This window comes from Mobula birostris, chromosome 18 (assembly GCF_030028105.1).
Source record: "Mobula birostris isolate sMobBir1 chromosome 18, sMobBir1.hap1, whole genome shotgun sequence".
NCBI classification, from domain to species: domain Eukaryota; kingdom Metazoa; phylum Chordata; class Chondrichthyes; order Myliobatiformes; family Myliobatidae; genus Mobula; species Mobula birostris.
In genome coordinates, this window is record NC_092387.1 from 19,949,939 (window position 1) to 19,971,750 (window position 21,812).

General features: G+C 40.1%; 1 protein-coding gene and 1 long non-coding RNA gene across 10 annotated transcripts in view; one reads left to right on the forward strand and one right to left on the reverse strand.

Annotated features, from left to right (window-relative positions):
* malt3 (MALT paracaspase 3) overlaps positions 1-21,812 on the reverse strand; it is a 130,214-nt gene that overhangs the window by 26,780 nt on the left and 81,622 nt on the right. For all 6 annotated transcript variants that reach the window (XM_072282335.1, XM_072282334.1, XM_072282338.1 and 3 more), the window contains 4 exons: positions 20,739-20,942; positions 13,108-13,285; positions 11,382-11,456; positions 9,978-10,105 (listed from right to left, as the gene is read on the reverse strand). In XM_072282335.1, coding sequence (XP_072138436.1) covers positions 9,978-10,105; positions 11,382-11,456; positions 13,108-13,285; positions 20,739-20,942 — 585 coding nt within the window. The remainder of the gene's footprint in view (positions 1-9,977; positions 10,106-11,381; positions 11,457-13,107; positions 13,286-20,738; positions 20,943-21,812) is intronic.
* LOC140211997 (uncharacterized) overlaps positions 1-21,812 on the forward strand; it is a 76,427-nt gene that overhangs the window by 22,063 nt on the left and 32,552 nt on the right. For all 4 annotated transcript variants that reach the window (XR_011889618.1, XR_011889619.1, XR_011889617.1 and 1 more), the window contains exon 2: positions 9,449-9,536. This is a non-coding gene — a long non-coding RNA (uncharacterized lncRNA). The remainder of the gene's footprint in view (positions 1-9,448; positions 9,537-21,812) is intronic.

Consider the following 21,812-nt stretch of genomic DNA (forward strand, 5'->3'; position numbering starts at 1 on the left):
CGTCTTGTACAAATTTAAGTATAACTTATGTTCTGTGTTGTCTGTACTCAAATGCCTATGATGCTTTTGTAAGCAAGTTTTTCATTGTACTTGTACCTCACTGTACTTGTGAATGACAATAAAGCCAATGTGACTTAATTACATTCTTCCTGCCTCAGAAAGACCCATTTATTCTAACTTTGTCTTCTATGCTATAACCAGCCTCAGTTCATGCTAACACACTTTCCATAACGCCATGAGTACCTATCTTGCTCATCAGTCTATTATGTAGCACACTGTCAAATGCCTTCATCTACAGGTTCCCCTCAATTAACTCTGCTTATTGGATCCTCAAAAAACTCAGGCAAAGTACTTATTTAACTTGTCTACAATTTCCTTGCTTTTTGTTATCAATTCCCAGTCTCACTGTCGAGGGATCAACCATATGCTCTAGCTATCCTCTTCCTTCCATTATATCCATTAACACCTTTGCTGACTCTTTCAATTTTACTTGCTAACTTTTGTGATCAGTTTTCTCTTGCCTTCTTAATCCTTTAGTGTCTTGCCACTGGTTCTTGTAAAATTGGCAGTCATCTGGTCTGTCACTAGTCCTTGCCATTTTTTGTGCTCTGGTCTTTGATTTAATATTTCCCTTGACCTCTTTTGTTAACTATAGATGATTTATCTTTCACTTGGAATCCCTTTTTCCAATTGGGATTAAATTTTCCTTATTAACTAGCTACTTAAATATCTTATCCATTGCTTATCCACTGACCTGTTCCCTACCCTACTGACCCAGCCCACACCTTTTACCTTATTATTAATGTAATAACTGCATTCAAAATTCTACTATAAACACAAGGAATTTTGCAGATGCTGGAAATCTTGAAGAACACACACAAAATGCTGGAGGAACTCAACAAGTCAGGCAGCATCCATGGAGGGGAATAAACAGTCGATGTTTTAGGTTGAGACTCTTTATGAGGACTTGAAAGGAAAGGGGACAAAGGCCACAATATGAATGTGGGGGTGAAGAGTAACAGGACTCCTCCCCCCCTTTACTTTGGCTGCTGCCCCCTTCCTTTCCAGTCCTGATGAAGGGTCTTGAACTGAAACAACAACCACTTATTCCCCTCCACTGATGCCGCCATATGACCATAAGACATAGGAACATGAATTAGGCCATCCAGCCCACTGAACCTTCTTTACCATTTGATCATGACACATTTATTATCTCTCTCATCCTCATTCACCTGTCTTCTCTTTGAAATCTTTCACATCCTTACTAATCAAGAACCTATCAACTTCCGCTTTAAATATACCCAATGACTTGGCCTCCACAGACATCTGTGGCAAAGAATTCCACAGATTCACCACCCTCTGGCTAAATAAATTCTTCTCAACTATGTTGTAAAGGACACCCTTGTATTTTGAGGCTGTGCGCTCCAGTCCTAGACCCTGTCACTATTAGAAATATCCTCTCCATGTTCACTCTATCTAGGACTTTCAATATTCAGTAGGTTTGAATGAGATTACCACCCCTCCCCCTGCCATTCTTCAATGTGTATGGGTTTGTGCTATTCCCACTGAGCCATAGCTGACCCCAGAGCCTGTAGTTGGGAAGCACACATGAACTGTGAGGAAACAACCAGAGATGACACTGTGGGCTCACAGTAGGTCCAGCGCCCCAGTGGCCTTGGTCACCTCAACTAGCCACAACTGTCAGGCACTGGCATCACCCACCTACAAGCTCCTCCCTGGAGGGCAAAGACTGGCAGCAGAGAAGTCCCAGAGTTGTCACACTAGAAACATACAGTGCTCCAGGACCCCACTGATCTGCTGAGTTTCTCCAGAATTCTACTGTGTTGTCATCGCTACATGCTAGGGGTATTTTATTAATTCTATCTCATTACACATGACCAAATATTCCCGATAGAGTTATATACTGTCCTAAGAAACACATTCCACAAATTAACTTGCCCTTGCCCATTGGATTAGACCACGTGCCCGTGATGATTGTATTTCTCTTTTCCACAGGCCTTTGGTATTCCTTATTTATGGTCTGTGCTATCCAGAAGGAATAGCTTGAGGCTATAAACTACTTCCATCCCTATCTTCCTACCTTCATTATGTTCACCCAAAAACAAATCTATGTCACAATCTATTCCAACTGCATCAATTCTCATCACTGCACTGATTTTTTTCTTGATTAACAAGCCCACAACTGTCCCCTTTCTCTTGCAACCTTGAATATTGAATTACCTGGAATCTGAGATCCTAGTCCTGGTCATCTCACAACCATGCCTCATTAGTAGCCATTAAATAATATTTGTTTGTTACTATGTGTGGTCTCAGTACATCTAAGTTGTTACATATGCTACATGCTTCATATAAAGTGCCACAGGTTTGAGCTTAATGCTTCAATCTGATTGGACAGCATTCTGACAGGCTGCATCACTGTCTGGTATGGAGGGGCTACTGCACAGGACCGAAAGAAGCTGCAGAGGGTTGTAAATCTAGTCAGCTCCATCTTGTCTACTAGCTTACAAAGTACCCAGGACATCTTCAGGGAGCAGTGTCTCAGAAAGGCAGCGTCCATTATTAAGGACCTCCAGCACCCAGGGCATGCCCTTTTCTCACTGTTACCATCAGGTAGGAGGTACAGAAGCCTGAAGGCACACACTCAGTGATTCAGGAACGGCTTCTTCCCCTCTGCCGTCTGATTCCTAAATAGACATTGAAGCCTTGGACACTTCCTCACTTTTTTTAAATTTATAGTATTTCAATTTTTTGCACAATTTTTAATCTACTCAATATACATATTGTATAAAGTATAGTGAATAAGATTTATTTATTTATTTATTATTATTTTTTTTTTCTTCTTCTATATTATATATTGAATTGAACTGCTGCTAAGTTAACAAATTTCACATCACATGCCGGTGATAATAAACCTGATTCTGATTCAGGAATTATGGAATTGTTTGCCCTTTAAATTTAAGTCTGACCTTCCTTTTGCCCCTCCTTGGTTCGTTAATAGTTTTCAATTTCAGCAACATGCTAAGCAAACCCTAATGAACAATGGGTATTGTTGCTGTACTGCAGGCTCTGTTCCCCTGTAACATTGTTATGGGGGGGGGGGGGGGAAATCAGTGGAAACGCTGGGAATGACTTTTTATTTGTTGCCTTTTTCTCATATATATTACATAAATGGGTTTGTCTGCTTTTCCTGTTTCTATTTCTAAACTATTTGCAACCTGAGCTTTTTATCTGAAAATCTTCTGTACCATATATAAGCAATACTTCCTCTTTATGTATTTTCCCTTTTTCCCTTTTATTCTAATAACAAAAATCTTGCACTCAATAGCACTTTTCATGAGTGCAGGAAATCCCAAAATATATTATGAAGCATTGCTGCCTTTTTTGTTTGCAAGTTCCACAAACAGAAATGAGATAAAATTGTCAGGATCCTGAGAAAACATTAAATCCATCACTAGCACGACATCTAGCACCCCAACCCCCGCCACTCTCAATGTAGTCGTCACCTCTGTTGCAATGTTGCAAATGGTTTCAATGTCAGGTCTGAATTGGCTTCACAAACCATTATTGGGCCCCTCTCCATTTGTCAAAGCTGCTAACTATTTCAGGCACATCCAGGACTACAAAAATATATCCCTGCTTCCTTTCCGTACTGGGTACTGTTCCTTGAAAAACCCACTTCCTTGTTTTCTCCACCCTTATCTCCAAAAATACACAAGGAGATCCTGTATTTTAAGAAGAAAAATCAGAAGATGGATTTGTCTCTTCCCTTCCTTCCTCCAGCATCCAAATCAACTTCCTGACTTCCCCTCAGCCCTAGTCCTTCCTTGGTTTCTCTCCTGTACTCTCTCACCACCTCCACATGTTCCATTTATCTGTAAAATACAATTCCTGCCCTCTTGGCTACATTTCTAGTACATAAACCATTGACAACCTAACTTCTTTTCTAGAACCTCATTTTACATAATATTGCTAATAACTCTCTCTCATTAGACACTCTCCATCTCCTTGAAAGATGCCATTGTTGCCTCTCTCCTCAGAAGAACTCCTTGACAAGAGAGTCACACAGCACAGAAATAGACTCCTTGCCCACCACATCCAGTACGCATCTATACCAATCCCATTTACCTCCATCTGGTCTGTACCCTTCTACGCATTGGTGATACCTGTCAAGTGTTGAGAAAAACACCCACCTCCATCATCTTCTCAGGACCTGCCTTCCAGATTGTAAAAAAAACTCCTCAGATTTCCTTTGATCCTTTCATCACTTACCGTAATCCCATGTTCTTCCAACTAATGCCCCATTTTCAATCTCCAGTTCCTCTCCAATTTCTCCAAATGTGTTGTAAGCTTCCACTTTGTTCTATTAAAATCTGAACACTCTCTGAATCAAATCTTTGTTTGATTTTGTGATAGGCTTCCATCCTATCATAACATCCAACAACTCTGATAAGGCAAAATAACAAAATCAGATTTATTATCACAGATATATGTCATGAAAGTTGTTTTGTGGCAGCAGTACAGTGCAAGACAAGTTACAATAAAAATAAACAAACAAGGAAACAAATGGTGTGAAGGACAAATCGTGAGGTAATGCTCACAGGTACATGGACTGTTCAGATATCATGGCAGAAGGGGAAGAAACTGTTCCTAAAACACTGAATATGGGTCTTCAGGCTCCTGTACATCCTCCCTGGTGGCAGTAATGAAAAGAGGGTGGTGAGGGTTGTTAATGAATGGATGCTGCTTTTTTGGGGCACAGCCTTTTGAAGATATCCTCAGTGGTCAGTTGGGAGCTTTGTGCCAGTGATGGAGCTGGTTATGCCTGCAATCCCCTGCGGCCTCTTTTGATCCTGTGCCAGGCAGTGATGTAAGCAGTCAGAATTCTCTCCCCCACATATCTGTAGAAACTTGCTACTTCGGTGACATACCAAATCTCCTCAAACTCTGAATGAAATATATTGGCTGGTGTGCCTTCTTTGTAATTGCATCAATATGTTGGGTCCAGGATAGATTCTCTGAGCTGTTGATGCTGAAGAACTTGATGCTGCTCCCTCTCTACTGCTGCTGATCCCTCAATGAGGATTGGTGTACGTTCTTCGGACCTCCCCTTCCTGATGTTCTTGGTCTTCCTGACACTAACTGCAAGGTTGTCATTGCGACACCACTCTACCAGCCGATCAAAACTGAGTGGCCACTTTATTAGGTGCACCTGCACACCTGCTTGCCAGTGCACATATCTGATCAGCCAATCATGTGGCAGGAACCCAATGTATAAAAGCATGCAGACATGGCCAGGAGGTTCATTTGTTGTTCAGACCAAACATTAGAATGGGGAAGAAATGTGATCTAAGTGACTTTGACCAAGGAATGATTACTGATGCCAGATGGGATCGTTTGAGCATCTCAGAAACTGTTGATCTACTGGAATTTTCACACACAACAGTCTCAGTTTAGTGAATGGTGCAAAAATCATCCAGTGAGCAGTAGTTCTGTGGGCAAAAATTCCTTGTTGATGAGAGAGGTCAAAGGAGAATGGCCAGACTGTTCAAGCTGACAGGAAGGTGACAGTAACACAAATATCTATTTATTACAACAGTGGTGTGTAAAAGCGCATCTCTGAATGCACAACACGTCCACCTTTCAAGTGGATGGGCTACAGCAGCAGAAGATCATGAACATACACTCAATGGCCACTTTATAAGGTACAGGAGGTATCTAATAAAGTGGCCACTGAGTGTATCTCGCCCGTTTGCCTTCTAGTCACCATCTGAGATTCTGATAACTGCGGTATCATCAGTGAATTTATAGATGCTGTTTGGACTGTGCCTGGACACACAGTCATGAGTGTAGGGAGAAGATCAGTGGGTTAAGCATGTATTCTTGAGGTGCGACTGCATTGATTGTCAGCGAGGAGATGCTATTACTGATCTGCACTGACTGGTCTCCTGATGAGGAAGTCAAGAATCCAGTTGCAGAAGGAGGTACAGATGCCCAGGTTTTGATTAGTACTGAAGTGATATGGTTTGAACTCTTGTTCTGGTCTATCACCTCCTGACTGGCTCTTTTCTATCTATCTTATTGCAGCCGGAGAATTCCTAGTGATAGCTCCCCTTTCCATTGTTGTACCATTGCCTCTGGTGTCCCACAACTTCCGTCCTTGCATGTCTTACTATCTTATTGCCGTGTTGCCCCTCAGGATCTATGTGGGCGATAATCACTATCAATCAGCTTTTCCTCACCACTACCTTTCTTATTCAGCTATTGTTCCCAGTCTGTGTAACACCCTGGCCCAGTATGGTAGAAATTCTGTCCACTTAAAGATTGGATCAGCCAAATTCAAAAAGGCTTCTTGTACAAATTTTGCATCATTTTCATTTGGTGTATAAATATTCATGACAGTCCATAATTCGGAAAAAGTTTGGCAGTGTATAATCACATATCTCCCCGCAGAATCAGTTATTACATTTTGTATTCTAATTGGTAATGTTTTATTGATCAAAATTGCTACTCCTCTCGCTTTTGAATTAAATGAAGCTGCAACAACACTTCCCACCCAGTCTCTCTTTAATTTCTGAAGTTCTGTTTCTGATAAGTGTGCTTCCTGCAAGAAGGCTAGATCTACCTTCATTTTCTTAATGTGTATTAAAATTCTTTATCTTTTCACCGGTCCGTTAAGCCCATTAACATTAAAACTCAAAAAATTCAATAGGTCAGTCATGGTTCTTAACAAAGTTACTCCAATCTAAAACATTACCTAACATCTCAACTCTCATAGTCCTTGGGGAATTTCTTTAAACTTCACCATGTTGCTATGTGTCTCCCCCGCCCCCCAATCATCCAGGCAAAAAGAAAGAAATAAAAGATAGATAAAATATAAAAAGAAAAATAACAAAATACCCCCCTACTAATGTGAGTGAAAAAAAACCACAACATTACCCTCCTCCATTTTGCGGGTCATGGCTGTCGCCATGATTGCACACATGAATCCCGTAGCGATTGATCAGTATTTCTTCCAGCTTCCCGTAACAAAAAAAATTATATATATATATAAAATTTAATGTCACTATTCCCAACTAATATTCCGCAAACTTTTACATTTCCTCCCCTCGATCATATAATTAATAATATATTTATATATTCTTCCGCCTTTAAACATCCACCAAGTCTATTCCCTTTCCCAGCCTTCATCCTTAATCCATCTCACTCCCCTAGATTTCTTCTTGTGTCTGGTGAATATTCAAAGATTCTCACACAAACTCCTCTGCCATCCGGTAATCATTAAAAAATCTTTTTTCTCCGCCAGCCAAAAAAATCTTCAAGGTTGCAGGATAGTGCAGTATAAATTGATAACCATTATCCCATAGGACTTTTATCACTGGGATGAATTTCTTCCTTCCCTTCAAAAGTTCATAACTTATGTCAGGGTAGAAAAAAATTTTGTCCCCTTCGATCATTAATGGTCCTTTTCTATTCCTGGCAGCTGCCTGTTTTCATTCCACTAGGTGTAACGCAGTCGCTTATACCCAAATTTGTACACAATCACATTCACGTTAGCCTTATACTTATTGAATCTAGGCTAAACGATGCTTTCATATTAAAATTCTCAATATTGTTAGCAATCTCAATATGGTCCACTCTTCTCTCCTATCAGATTCCTTCCTCTCCAGCACTTTATCTTTCCCAACCAACTGGCTTCACCTATCACCTCTTAACTATCCTCCTTCTCCTCCCCACCCCTACCATTTTATTCTGTCATCTTCATCCTTCCTTTCCAGTCCTGGAGAAGGGTCTTGGCCTGAAACATCGTTTGTTCATTTCCACAGATGGGGCCCGACCTGCTGAGTTCCTCCAGCATTTTGTGCATGTTACTTTGGATATCCAGCATCCGCAAAAATATTCATCTTTATGGTTTGCAGATCCACTGCTTTGGCTGCTAAAACTCTGGAATTTCTACATAAATCCCTTCCCTCGGCTTAAACCTCTTCCAGAAAGCCTCTTTCTGACTGTGCCTGTTGTCATCTGTCCTGGTATCTCTTCAGGTAGATTGGCATCCATTTATTTTCTCTGTGATTAGATTGGAGCATCGAGGAGCCTTCTGTGCTTATATTAAAGGTGTCATACTGTATATATAATTTCATTGCTATTAGGTCTTTTCCATCAGATTTTCTGACTCTAGACACAATGTAGTTTGGGGGACAATGTTGTGCATAAAATGACTGCTCAATTTTCTCAAATAATAATAAAATATCCTCATTGGTTGTAACTTCCTGAAGTTGTGAAAGATGGTGTTTCTTTTCCCATTTTGTATTTTCAATTAAAGGACACCTTGCTTTAAAGGTCAATTCTATTCAATCAAGAAGCTGGCAGTGAGGGTCTGGCTGAACTACTATAGTCCAGGTGATTAAAATTGGAACTAAGATAACACCTGAGGGCAGCTTCTTTGAGCTCATGCGTGAAAACAGCTTAATTTCTTCCCTTTAATATTTTTATTTTCCCTTTTCAAGGTGAACGGAGTTCTGTCAGAATCCTTGATCTACAGCTGCACTCAAACTGCAGTTCTTTATGGCATTGGGTCCCGCACCTGGGGCCCACTGACTGACTGAAAGATGCGGGCTAGAAGACGCGTTTTCTTTTTTTTCTCTCTCTCATCAGCACCCACCACCCAAGCAATAGCAAAGCCCGAAAGAGGGACCATGATCTGCAGCACAACATGGTTTGCTGCCAACTCTCGAGTCAGAACACTTGGAGTAAAAGTGACGCAGCAGACTTCACCGTAATCAGCGAGTTGTTTTGTTATGCCAGTCTTCCCTCTCACTTTATTTGGGGGGGAGGGGGTGAAGGGGAAAGAGAGAAAGTCAAATTGTCGAGTGAACAACTAGCTTTTGTTGTACCGCATATCACAGTCTCTCTTTGGGGGCTTTGCTATTGCATGCTTGGAGGGTGGTGGGTGCTGAAATAAGTGGAAGAGGGGGAGGATTGGCACTTCGCAGCTGCTTGTGCATGGGAGGGGGAAGAAGGGGGCTTTGGGGTTCTAACATTTTCACTGTCACTCATTCTTAGGAGTACTCTTTCTTTTCTCGTGGATGTCTGCAAATAGCAAACATTTCAGGTTGTTTATTGCAGTTACAGTTTTGGTCAGATGTTACAGTGCTTTCTAAAGATGATACACACAGCAATATACACTAGTGGAGGAAACTAATATGTACGGTAACAGATCATCGTGCTTACGTTTTAAGCATCCTGTTGACCTTTGAGTCTCATTAGAATTACTCAATCAGAATCAGATTTATTATCAATGTTTTAAATGATGTGAACTTTGCTGTTCTGTGGTAACTGTACAGTGAAAAGATATAAAATTATTATAATTACTGTATACCCTTCCAATAAAATGAAGAACACCTTATCATTTTCTGGTTATGCATTGTAGGTGATGAAAAGGCTTTGGGGAAGTAAGACGTGACTCATTCACTCCAGAATACCAATGCGTTAATCTACCTTCCATTCACAGCATTCAGGTGGGTGGCCTGGTCATGTTTGACCCTCTGACTGCTTATAGTGGGGTTTTGGGGACAGTATAGCCTTTGAGTGTCAAGGTGGTTTGACTCCCCTTTGTGGGAGATTTTCAATCATTTTCACTTGTATGATATGAATGTGAATAATTACTTTCTGCTCAAGCCTGAGAGTTGCCTTGAACTTGTTGCACACGGGCATCTTTGCTTGACTTTCAAAGGACTAATGAACAGAACTAATGTAATGCAGCCAGTGGTGAATGTCCCCACTTCTATCCTCTTCTATAAAGGCAGCTGGAGGTAGTTGGTCCGAGAGATATTGAAGAACTTCTGATTTAATATCTTTGGACAGAGATGATTGGATTCCAACAAACACAACCCATGAATAAGCAGTACATCATGAATAGAGATGCAATGAGTTTCCTTGAAGGGAAGGACCTGACTTACCCTCAGAGACATTCTCCAAAATCTGAGTGACTTTCTCTTTTTTGAGAATATGCCTCTTAAGATACTTCATAAAGATTCCTGAGCTGTGCTCACCATCTTGAACCTCATAAGCTTCTGCATCTTCACACCTGCAATTACAGTGCGGGTTAAAAGAATTAAGTTTTTCTCACTATTTCCCATTTTTCCTTCTCGTCTTCTTATCTCTTGAAGGACTACTTGTGCTTCTACAATAGAGTTGCCAACACATTAGCCACTAACACAGGAAGGTAACAATTGTTGTGACTAGACACCAGCTAGATTGATGTTATTGGTGGGTATCTGACCTTGTTAATTTTAACAGATACATATAGATTTTATTTGTTGGTAAAAAGAGAAAGCAGAATGAGTGTATTTTAGTCAAACAGCTAAAAATGCTGAAAATATTCAGCAGGTCAGGCGGCATTTGTGGAGAGCACAGTAGAACTGACATTTCACGCTGAAGACGCTTCATCAAGAACTGGAAATGTCAGCTATATTTCTCTTTCTACAGATGCTGCCTGACCTGTTGAGCGTTAAACTGTTTTCTGTTTTTATTTCAGATCGATAGCATCTGCAGTTTTGTTCTGATCTTTGAGTACATTTTCCTGTTGAGAAACTACTTTGGTCACAGTTGTCTTTTGATCTCAACCCGAGGAAAATATTGATCTGTATCACCTTAGGCATAAGGGATTTTCTATGAAGTCTCATGAATGCAAGTATAGTTACTCAACCACACCTGAGATTAATCAGCAGTTTCTTTTGACTAGTACTGTTCTACAGTTGTCAGCTCTCCCCTGACACCTTGTCTAACTTGTTACTGAGTCACAGAGCTTTCAAAGATCATCAGGAATAGTTTCTGTGTCCTAAAAATTTCATTCAATTCAATAAACTAGATAATATCACTTAATCGTCGGTGGAACATTTCAATATACAGTATAACTGGGATACCATATTTCCCATAGTAAAATAATTACTTTTTAACAATACTCTTGTTAACACTGGATCAAAGTGCCAGGTTTTAAAGAGTGGGAGAGAGGTGCATAGGTTTTAGAAAAGAATTTCAAATCTTGAAGCCTTGGCAACTGACGGAACAGGGTGCTAATGGTGAAAGATAAATGAATAAATTTGAGTCAAAGGAACATGGTGACTCCAGGCACAAATAATTCTGCAGTCTTCTTCAGTTCCAAAGGTCACACTCTGTGAAGAGGGAGAACTTTCTGTGGCTGCATTCAGAAGCTGATTGGGAGGGGTGGCTGAGAATGCAAGAGAGAGAGCAACTGAGAGAGGAAAAAGTGCAAGTAAAATAGAGTAAACAAAGAGAAAAAGTGATCGAAAGAGAAAGAGGGAGTGACTTTAGACCCTGAAAGGAACTGGGAGAATACTCACGTTGCATATCCATAAACGATATTCCCTGTGGGAGCAAGTGGCTGTAGACCTGAGGGAAGGTAATCCTGATTGTACCTGGAAAATAAATGTAGGATTCACTGGAATAACTGGAGTCTCTCAAATGTGTTAATGTTTCTAACGTGGTAGAATGGCTGAACTAGAAACTGCAGCCAGGGCAGGGGGCAAGTTGTTGCCGCAAGGGCTTGTAATGGGTGGCTGATGGCACAGAGATAGTGGTCTGGTGGTATAATGGGTGATCCTTCTTTACTATTCAATAATGCTTAATGCCTTTTATGCACACTTTGAAAGGGAGAATAAAACCACATCTGTGTGAATCCCTGCAGCATCTGGTGACTTTGTAATATCTGTCTCGGAGACTAACCTCCAAACATCTCAAAAAATGATGAATCCTCACAAGGTATCAGGCCCTGATGGTGCACCTGGTAGGGCATTGAAAACCTGTGCCAACCAATTGGTAGGATTATTCAAGGACATCTTCAATCTCTTACTGCTGCAGTTCAGAAGTTCCCACCTGCTTCCAAAGAGCAAACAAAAATGCCCAAGAAGACCATGGTGAGCTGTCTCATTGACTATTGGCCAGTGGCACCCACATCTACTGTGATGAAGTGCTTTAAGGGGTTGGTCATAGCTAGAATCAGCTTCTGTGATTTACCTATCACTACAATAGGTCTACAGCAGATGTAATTTCACTTACACCGTGTATCGCAATGCACTGCTGCTGCAAATCAACAAATTTCATGATGTATGCTGGTGGTATTACAACCAGATTCTGATTCTGGGTGAAAAAAGGGGATGAGTGAATGAGGGACATAGGATAACAAATCCAGCCCCCAAGCAATCAGGGTGCTAGGTTGGTTTCTTTTTTTTTAAATGAGTCCTCAGTTCTGAATGCAAAATAATGATACTGCAGCAACCATTCTCATTTTATGGAGGCATGGATTTCATGAAACTGTCCTGATATTGTGGGGAAGATTCACGTCACCAATCATTTTACAGTGGTATCCACCATATTAGATATTAGCCAAATGGGTATTTATGAATAATATTGTAGCTAATTTCACTTCTATGTTTTAAAAAGTATAATAAGATAATTCACTCGGTGTGATTGGGTCTCGGCCCGAAATGTCGACTGTACCTCTTCCTATAGATGCTGCCTGGCCAGCTGCGTTTGCCAGCATTTTTTATGCCTGTTGCCTGAATTTCCAGCATCTGCAGATTTCCTTGTGAGTGTGATTTTAATCTTCATTTTAGAGCCACTGTGTTATAGATTTACACAGCATAGAAACCCTTTAGCCTTCAGCCCAACTTTGTTCATGCTGGTCATGGTGTCTGAATTTGGCACATATCCCTCTAAACCTTTCCTATCCATGTACTGTCTAAATACCTTTTAAATGCTGAAATTGCCCACCACCAGTATTTCCTTTGGAAGTTGGTTCCAGATACCTACCTACCTCTGTGTAAAAAAAAAACTTGCCCCTCAGGTACCCTTTAAATCATTCTTCTCTCACCTTCAGCCTACGCCCTCTAGTTACACTCACCAATCCATCTTAGCCGCGACTCTTGTGATTTTATAAACTTCTGTTTTCATATGCACACATTGCTTCTTCCACTCTTTTGTTGAATGAGGGGTCCTGACTGCATACCTAGTCATTTACAAATTTTTGAGGCATGTATCACAGAGAAAGAAGAGGAACTGCAGCCATACCATTTCCTGCACATATCCAGTAGGAGGACATTGAGGGCTGTGTTCTTCTCTTGCATCCTGCACAGGATTTTCTGGACATTGATGCAGTTCTCTGGCTTGTACGGATTTGGAGCATTGACCGGCACCATGTAGTTACGGCCTGCGCATTCATAGCCATGCCCAGCATAGTAAAAGAGAGCTGTTGAACGAAAACCAGAAAACATATATAAACCATCTACAGTCTTTTTACTCATATCAACCCATAAGAACCACCATCTTTGGATATCCTCTACCATCTCCCTAACCTGCCAATTTTAAAAATAATTTAAAAATCTTCAGCAACTCAAACAAATGACACAGTGTCCAATAAGTATTCCTGTCTAATTTAACAGCAGCCATAATTCAAGTTAGTAGTGCTGCTTCTTGATAATAAATTTAATGTAGGTGATGGGATTCCAATGTAACTACATGATATAGAGACAGAGAGATTTAGAGAGTGAAACATTAGACAGTGGATTTGGGGATATGGGGGGAAAACAGGGAAAGAGGGTTCTGTACAGCGTCCATATTATTTGTTCAGCATCAGATGAGTATTGTATCATCTGTATAAATATAGCATCAATGTATACTCCAGACCAGGAATTCCCCACCTTTTTTATGCCAGGTTGGGAACTCCTGCTCTACACTACGATGATGGGAGTGTAACATGTTCTTTCCACTTTCGCAATGACATTATATAGTGATATATTAGAACAAGATCAGACCACTGTCCATTAAATTACATTAACAACTTCTAACTTCCAATATTCTTGGAATTTCATCAATTGTCATTTACTGCATAAATGTTCAAACCATTTGTCACTTACCCTGTGGTAGTTACATAACTTATTCAGTAGTTGAGCAGATATTAAGCAAAAGGAAGATCTTTTCACTTTCCGAGGGATTTGCAGTGGTGGTAAGAGATTGCAAAACCAGTGTCACTAATATTTAATTCAGGCATAATTTCACCCATTTTTCCAGGTATAACTTATCCTTTACTAACTCACGAGTTTACCCAGCTTCTTTATAAATACATCTAGCAAAGCACTTCAGGGCTGCTGCCACTGGGTGTATCTACAGTCTTGGCATCCTGATAGAACTATACACCTTGGAACTCTAAAGGTTTTATACAGAGTCTCAAGTAATTTATGAAAGTCTTTATAGATTTTAGAACTGAGACAGGTCACTAAAGGTAAAAAAAAAGTAACCAAAGACTTCGCATGTACATGATGCCAGCACTGCGTTAACATCCAATTGCAACTGTCCTGAAGTCTGAAAGAAAATGTCTTGCTAAAAGAAAATGAATACATTTTCAGGAAACTTGGATCAAAGGCTTATTTAATATCAGAGAATGTATACAGTATACAACCTGAAAATCATACTCTTCACAGACATCCCTGAAACAAGAAACCCATGAGTGAGAGTAAGGAGTTATGCTCATAAATAAGGTTAGAGATGGCTTTTGTGAATCATCAAAAGTGGTGTAAAAAACCTGGGCTGCTTAGCTTTTTCTTTGTTATATATAAGATGTATTTCCACGCATACATGATCTGGAAATTTCAGCTATAAAAGTTGTTGTAATGCCAATAATGTGTCTATCCTCTTAATGGACCTAACCTTTGTATCTCTCAGTGGTGTCTGTTAGAAATAATATAGGGCTCCTTCTCTTCCTCTGTGCCCGTCTCCTTCACTACATCCCCGTTACCAAACACGGAGGTGAAACTCCGGCAAACCAGAAATAGTACATTCCACTGCCCTGACACAGGCTGCTGCTGCCTCTTGTATCCATCACTCAACTGACGCCAATGCTGACAACAAATGGAGCAAGTGGACAGGGCGCACTCCACTGCATGCCCCAGCCTCTCCGACTTGGAAAAGTTAAGCTTTCTTGAAATAGCTGTTGTCCACTAATGGCTAAAACCTGACTAATTTGCCAAGTTTACAAAAATTATCATTGCTGACACTACTTAATTAAATTTTTCTCCATCACCATTTTCCAAAGGCAAGCTGCCATAGTGTGAGACAAACTTGTTCCTGTAGTCCTTACCAGCTCATCACAGCAGGAGGAAGACGACAACCAACAGAGCTGGTTGAAGAACAGTTTGTGCTTTAATCTCTCTTTGTGCCATGATCTCTCTTTTCAGGGATGAAATAGTGGGGAGAAAGAAAAGAGGCCACAGTTTCTTATCTTTTCAATTATTCATCTACTGCAGGCTTACTCTGTGGATGAGGCAAGTCTAATTGGAAGCACATATTTGACGACATGTCTTATCTGCATTAGGGCAAATCTTTATCAGACTCTGAAATTATCAACCAATCTTCATGATTCAAGGAATGGGCAACAAAATGGTGGATTTCCCAGCAATATCCACATCCCATGTGTGAACAAAAATTAGTAAGAAGTTGGTACAATTTGTGAACCATACATATTCATTTCTGTGGCATCTCCAATGTATTGAAATAACCTGAGAAGTTTCATAGGTGCTTTGCACTTGCTTTGTTCATGTATAGAACACATTATATTCCAATGTGCTGCTACAATCTCAATTTCATCATGAGTGATACTTTGTAAGGAATTTAATGGATGTAAAGTGGTTTGGGATGTTCAGGTGAGAAAAGTACACTATAAATTTCAATATCTTATCCATTTTCAAATATTTGGTTTTAAAAAGGGATACAATGACACCTGTGTGGCTTTTTGGCCAATAACCTCTTTCCATCCCCTCCTGTGCACTTTACTAGACATTTCTTTTTTTGCATGATTCCTCTCCAAATGTCAACCACCAACTCACCTTGACAATTTGAGAGCCTGTGGACAAGTCTCCATTTCTAATCTATAGATTAATATCAACACATCACTATAATAATTTTAGACCATGACTCAGTCCGTAGACTTCTTGGAAAGTCACCTCAAGGTCTGTGTCAAAGCTCTCCATCTGCTTCTCTCATTTTCCATTGCGCACATTGCTATACATAGAGAGGTATGCGTTCATATCTTGGAAGTGTGGTTAATGGGCTGTTTGTCATAAACTTTTTAACTGAGCAGCATGTGCCTTAAATCTGGCTGAACATGTGACAAAGCTGACACGGCACAACAAGGATAAGCATTCAGTGGATGGGAGTCTTGGAAAGGGTCTAAATATCACAGCTTCCTGCTTCCTGGAACCTCGCTTTGAGCTAACTAGAATCAAAGCCTCACAGAATTAATCTTGAGTTCATCTTTGACCTTCTGTTGGTGAAGCAGCAATCAAGAAATTGATGGTTGTTTCTTTGTTGAAATATAATGGATATTAGCTTAGCTTTCAACACTTTCATAGAAAACTCTGGATTCAAGTTAAACTTCAAAGTCTTTAGCACAAAATATAGACTAATAGAATACTGCAGCAAGGAGGAACCAGTACATGATCAGCAGGATTCTCTTGGTCTGAAAAGTCTACTGTTTATTTCCTTCCACAGATGCTGCCTGACTTGCTGAGGTCCTTTTTGTGTTGCTCTTGATAATGGCCGAATAATTTACCTTCATGAAACTAGTTGAAGCATAAATATTGGCCAGGACATCAGTGAAGAATTCACCATCTTTATTCAATGTAATACAGTGGGATCTGCCGCATCTCAAACAATAGACAGAACCGTGGTTTACTATCACACCCACATGATGGTACCACCCCATACCATGCCACAGCTGTTTAATGTTGCACCAGGAAATTAGCGTAAGTTTTGTGCTCAATTCTCAGAAATAGGATTTGAAAATTCGGCTTTAAAACCGACATGAGACACTTGGCGCACACCATGCATTCATTACAGGTAGCTGCCCTACAAGGGGCACAATATCTCTGCAGCTTGACTGCATTTGGCTGCACTACTCGTGGAAGATGCCTGTTTTAATTGTTTTAATTAAACATTCTGCAGGAACATGAATCGCCAGGTAGTATACGATGATACGGTAGCGTAGCGGTTAATGCAATGCTATTACAGCTCGGGGCATTCCAGAGTTAGGAATTCAGTTCTGCGCTGTTATGTAAGGAGTCTCTGTTTGTCTTTCCCGTGGAAAGCCTGGGTTTTCTCTGGGTCCTCCAGTTTCCTCCCACAGTCAGGAGGAACCAATCTGAAAATTCCTAATTTGGACTATATTTCAGTTTTCTGCAGAAAAACTAACTTACACCTTTATACCGAATAGACTAGATTACTGCAATGCACTTTTTACTAGCCTTCCAAATCAATCTATTGAGAAACTTCAATTCCTTCAGAATGCTGCTGCTAGACTTTTAACCAAAAACAGGATGAGGGAATGTATCACTCCCATACTATATACTCCTGTATCTTTTAGAATTGATTTTAAAGTCTCTTACTTGTTTTTAAAGCTCTTAATGGTCTGGGACCAGAGCACATCACAGAATTGCTTTCCTTTCATAATCCAGTTCGAGCTCTCAGGTCTTCTTCCACCAGTCTTTTAAATTTAAACAATCTCATTCAAAAGATAATTGGCAGGTCAGCTTTTATTGAACTACACTCCTAAACTGTGGAATTCAATACCTAACACTATAAGGGATTCAGACTCAGTTGACACCTTTACACACCAGCTCAAAAGCTATTTATTTAACATTGCTTATAACTAACATCTTTCTGCCATTTATTTTCATTTTTCATATTTACACTTTTATCCCATTGTAAAGTACTATGGACTACATCATCTGTATGAAAAGTGCTCTATAAATATAGTTACAATTATATTTCCCTCAACTTGAACTGATGTCACATTATTTTTGTTTATTGTGTTGTGTAAATTATATATAATTTATTATAAGTTTATGAAATTTTCATTTGTCATGTTTGTAATGAATTGCTGCTGCAAAAGGCTAACTTATACCCAGGCTATGTATGACAATGACAATAAACTTGAACTTGGACTTCAGAAAGCACAAAGGAGCTATAAAAACAAATTTATTAAATTAAAGTTGCCTCCTATTCCACTCTGGACTTCACAATATTTTGCTTGATAATGTTCCTGAGAATTGTTTTGGAATGTGATACGACATCAAAGACTCTATATAAATAGAAGTTGTTCTCACTGTTGTATTACATTCTGGAAATAGGAAGCATCTAGAATGAGACAATCTGCTGCCTCCTACCACTCTGCAGCCAATCAAAATGAGCTAGAACTGGGCGACATGTTAGTATTTGTTGTTTTACTTCAGTGTCAAGGTCTCCAGTGTCAAGGTCTGTGCTTATTTTCCAATGGCAATTTCCTAGCACAGCTACGAACATATGCTTCTGAAACAGAATGGTTTGAATGACGGGATCTCACCGTTTCACAGTTCACATCCATTCATGCTCCGCACATTCAGACTGCACTGAATACTTGCACCCCTCATGTTCCAAAAGACCTGCCATTCACTTTCAAGTCATGGAACTTTTCAGCCCTGTCAAATCATGCTGCATTATCTGAATGTAAGGCCCACCTGTACATGACCAGATCAGGGACAACTTGACTTTGCTAAAAATACAATTCAATCGTGAAGAAGGCATGCCTTCATTAGGAATTTGAGGAGATTCAGTATGTCACCAAAGACTCTTACAAATTTCTACAAATGTACAGTGAACTGATACGTTCTGACTGGTTGAATCACAGCCTGGTAAGGAGACTCCATTGTGCAGGATCACAAAAGGCTGCACAGGGTTATAGAGTCAGCCAGCTCCACTACAGGCACAACCCCCCCACCCTCACAAATCAAGAACATCTTCAAGAAGTGTACCTCCAGAAGTTTGCATCCATCACAAAGGACCCTCTCCATGCATAATGAGCCCCCTTACCATTACTACCATGGGAAAGGTGGTACAGGAGCCACAAGACCCACATTTCCATGAACTCATGAACACTAACACATTATTCCTTTTTTTTTGCACAACTTACCTATTTTTATAACATGGTGATTTTATGTCTTTCCCCTGTACTGCTGCCATAAAACAACGAATTTCATGTGATACAAATTAGCGATAGTAAATCTGATTCTCACCATAGAAGTAGAAAGGACTAAAGAAATGTTACGTTCCTGCTCCGAAGAGAACTAATTGGCATGTTTCCAAAGACATTTACCTTCTCTGAGGTGAACTTCTCTTCCTTAACAAGGCATTTTTTTTTTATATGAGCAGGAATCAGCGATACTTGAAATACGGACAACATGAAGGAAAAAAATTTTTGTAGTTCTAGTGATGTATACAAAGGACGAAAGGCTGATACATTGAGTCATTCAACTGCCTCCAACGACCAATGGAAATTGTGTTTGGTCGTACAAAGTGTATCCTGTACAGAATGCCAGTCCCTCACTCTGTGTCCTCTTCCCTGAATATTGCTTACTGAGAATTACTAACCTGCAGTGTTATTATATGCATGGTTAATCCATTCAGTTGGCATTCCCATGTGCTATTTTAATAAGGACTTTAGGTTATTTAATTTAAGAAACTGATGTCTCTGATATAAAAAATATATAAACACGAGAATCCTACCCATACTCACACATCCCACCCACTCTCCCAAACACCCACCATTCTGAATGAAGATCTAAAGTTTAAATCCACTCACCGTCATCAGTCTGGTTATAGATACCAGGCGAGACAATCCTAAATATGCAAATTGTCAATGCTCAGCAGTACGATCTGTCATCCTCATTGATTTCAACATAGAATCAGAGAGAATTACAGCACAAAAGGAGGCCAATCAGCCCGTTGTACCTGTACATTAACAGTAATTAGAAACTATCACTACTGCCCTTTTGCTTCAAAACGTAACTGAGTTTTAAAGCTGCAACTGAAATTTTTATAGTATTATTATGGGCTGAAAATTAACTCAGTACCACTTCTGATCCCCACTGCACTATAAATGAAGACATGCTCTCATTAATTAGCCTTCACTTCCTCTTCATTAAAAGCAAATATTAATCTAAAAGCTATAGGGTGTAATGAAATTTAATATAGTTTATATTGTTCGTTTATTTACTATTTATTTATTGAGGAAACCGTGCAGAATTGGCCCTTCCAGCACTTCAAGCCATGCTGCCCAGCAATCTCACAATTTAATCCTACCCTGATCAGGGCACAACTTACACTGACCAATTAACCCACCAACCGGTAAGTCTTGGAACTGTGGGAGGAAACTGCAGCGCACAACGGCAGGAAATGAACCTGGATCGCTGGTACCATCAAGTATAGTGCTAACAACTATGCTACAGTGCTGCCCTGCAAATCTATATTACTGTCTATATTTTCTGGTTGTGGTTGAAAACAAGCGTTCAGAAAAGGTAAATACTTGTTCTGAAACTATTTCTGAAGATCAGAAAGCATTAATGTATGAATACATGCAGACCACATATGAAAATACAGTAGACTAATAGATGGAGACTTTTAAACATAAGGGAGACTAGAGACTATTCCTCAAAGCAGAGAGCTCCCAGTAATTAAAACAGTTTATAAACCACAGGACACGAGGTACTAGAAGTCCAAACTGGAACAAGCAGCAAAATAATTCTAGCCAATTGATATCGTTCTGTTCACAGGATGAGGACATTTTAAACATTTTTCTTGCTGATATGGATCAAGGTTTCCTCATAATCACTCACCATATACACCGCTGTCCAGGAGCTGGAGGAACTGTTTGACTGCACTTTGCATCTCCTCTTTGGTCAAGTCCAGCAGGGAAACTACCCGGAAGTCCAACTGCTGCAGAAGATTTGACAGTTCAAAAACATCCATCATGGTCGCTACCAGTTTGGGATGATTTACATAGTTCATATTCCCAATCAGCAACGCCACTTTGTCAGTTGCTGAAATACAAAGGAGAAAATAATGTTGGATTGGTGCTGTAAAAGCTACTAGGAAGAGAAAATCATGGGCTGAGGGATGAAGCAGGTGCAGCACCTTACTACTTTGAATCAGAAGTTTTTGGGTCAATTCTCAGTCCACAGATTTGAGTACCAAATTTAGTCTAAGGTCTGCTAAATTTTCAGATGAAACAATAAAACAATAATATATACCCTTTCCGGTTCATGTGAAAGATCACAAGGCAAAATGTAAAGTAATGTTGGGAACTATCTGCAAATACCAGTGTCCACGCCTGGCAATCAAGGGAAGTACAGGAGATCCAGCTATGACCACTGGAAAGCCATCTCACATGCTAAGTGGCAATTCCAGACTAAACTTGAATCACAGGAGGATGCATGACAGCTGTGGCAGGGCTTGAATGCTATCACCATCTACAAAGCAAAACCAAGCAACATACAGCAAGTGACAAGGTTTCGCTCCCCGATGAGCTCAATGCCTTTCATGCTCACTTTGACCAACAGAACATGGAAGCAGCTTTACAAACTCCCACAGCACCCAACAACCCTCTGATTTCAGTCTTTGAGGATGACTTGAGAGCATCCTTCAGGAGGGTGAACCCACAGACAGCATCTGGCCCAGATGGGGTAACTGGCCGTGTACTAAAGACTTGTGCTGATCAACTAGCTGGAGTGTTTACTGATATCCTTATCCTCTCGCTTTGGCAGTCTGAGGTACCCACCTGCTTCAAGCAGGCTTCAGTTATACCAGTGCCCAAGAAGAACGTGGTTACCGGTCTCAATGACTATCATCCAGCAGCACTTACATCCACAGTGATCAAGTATTTTGAGAGGTTGGTGATGAAGCAACCAGGA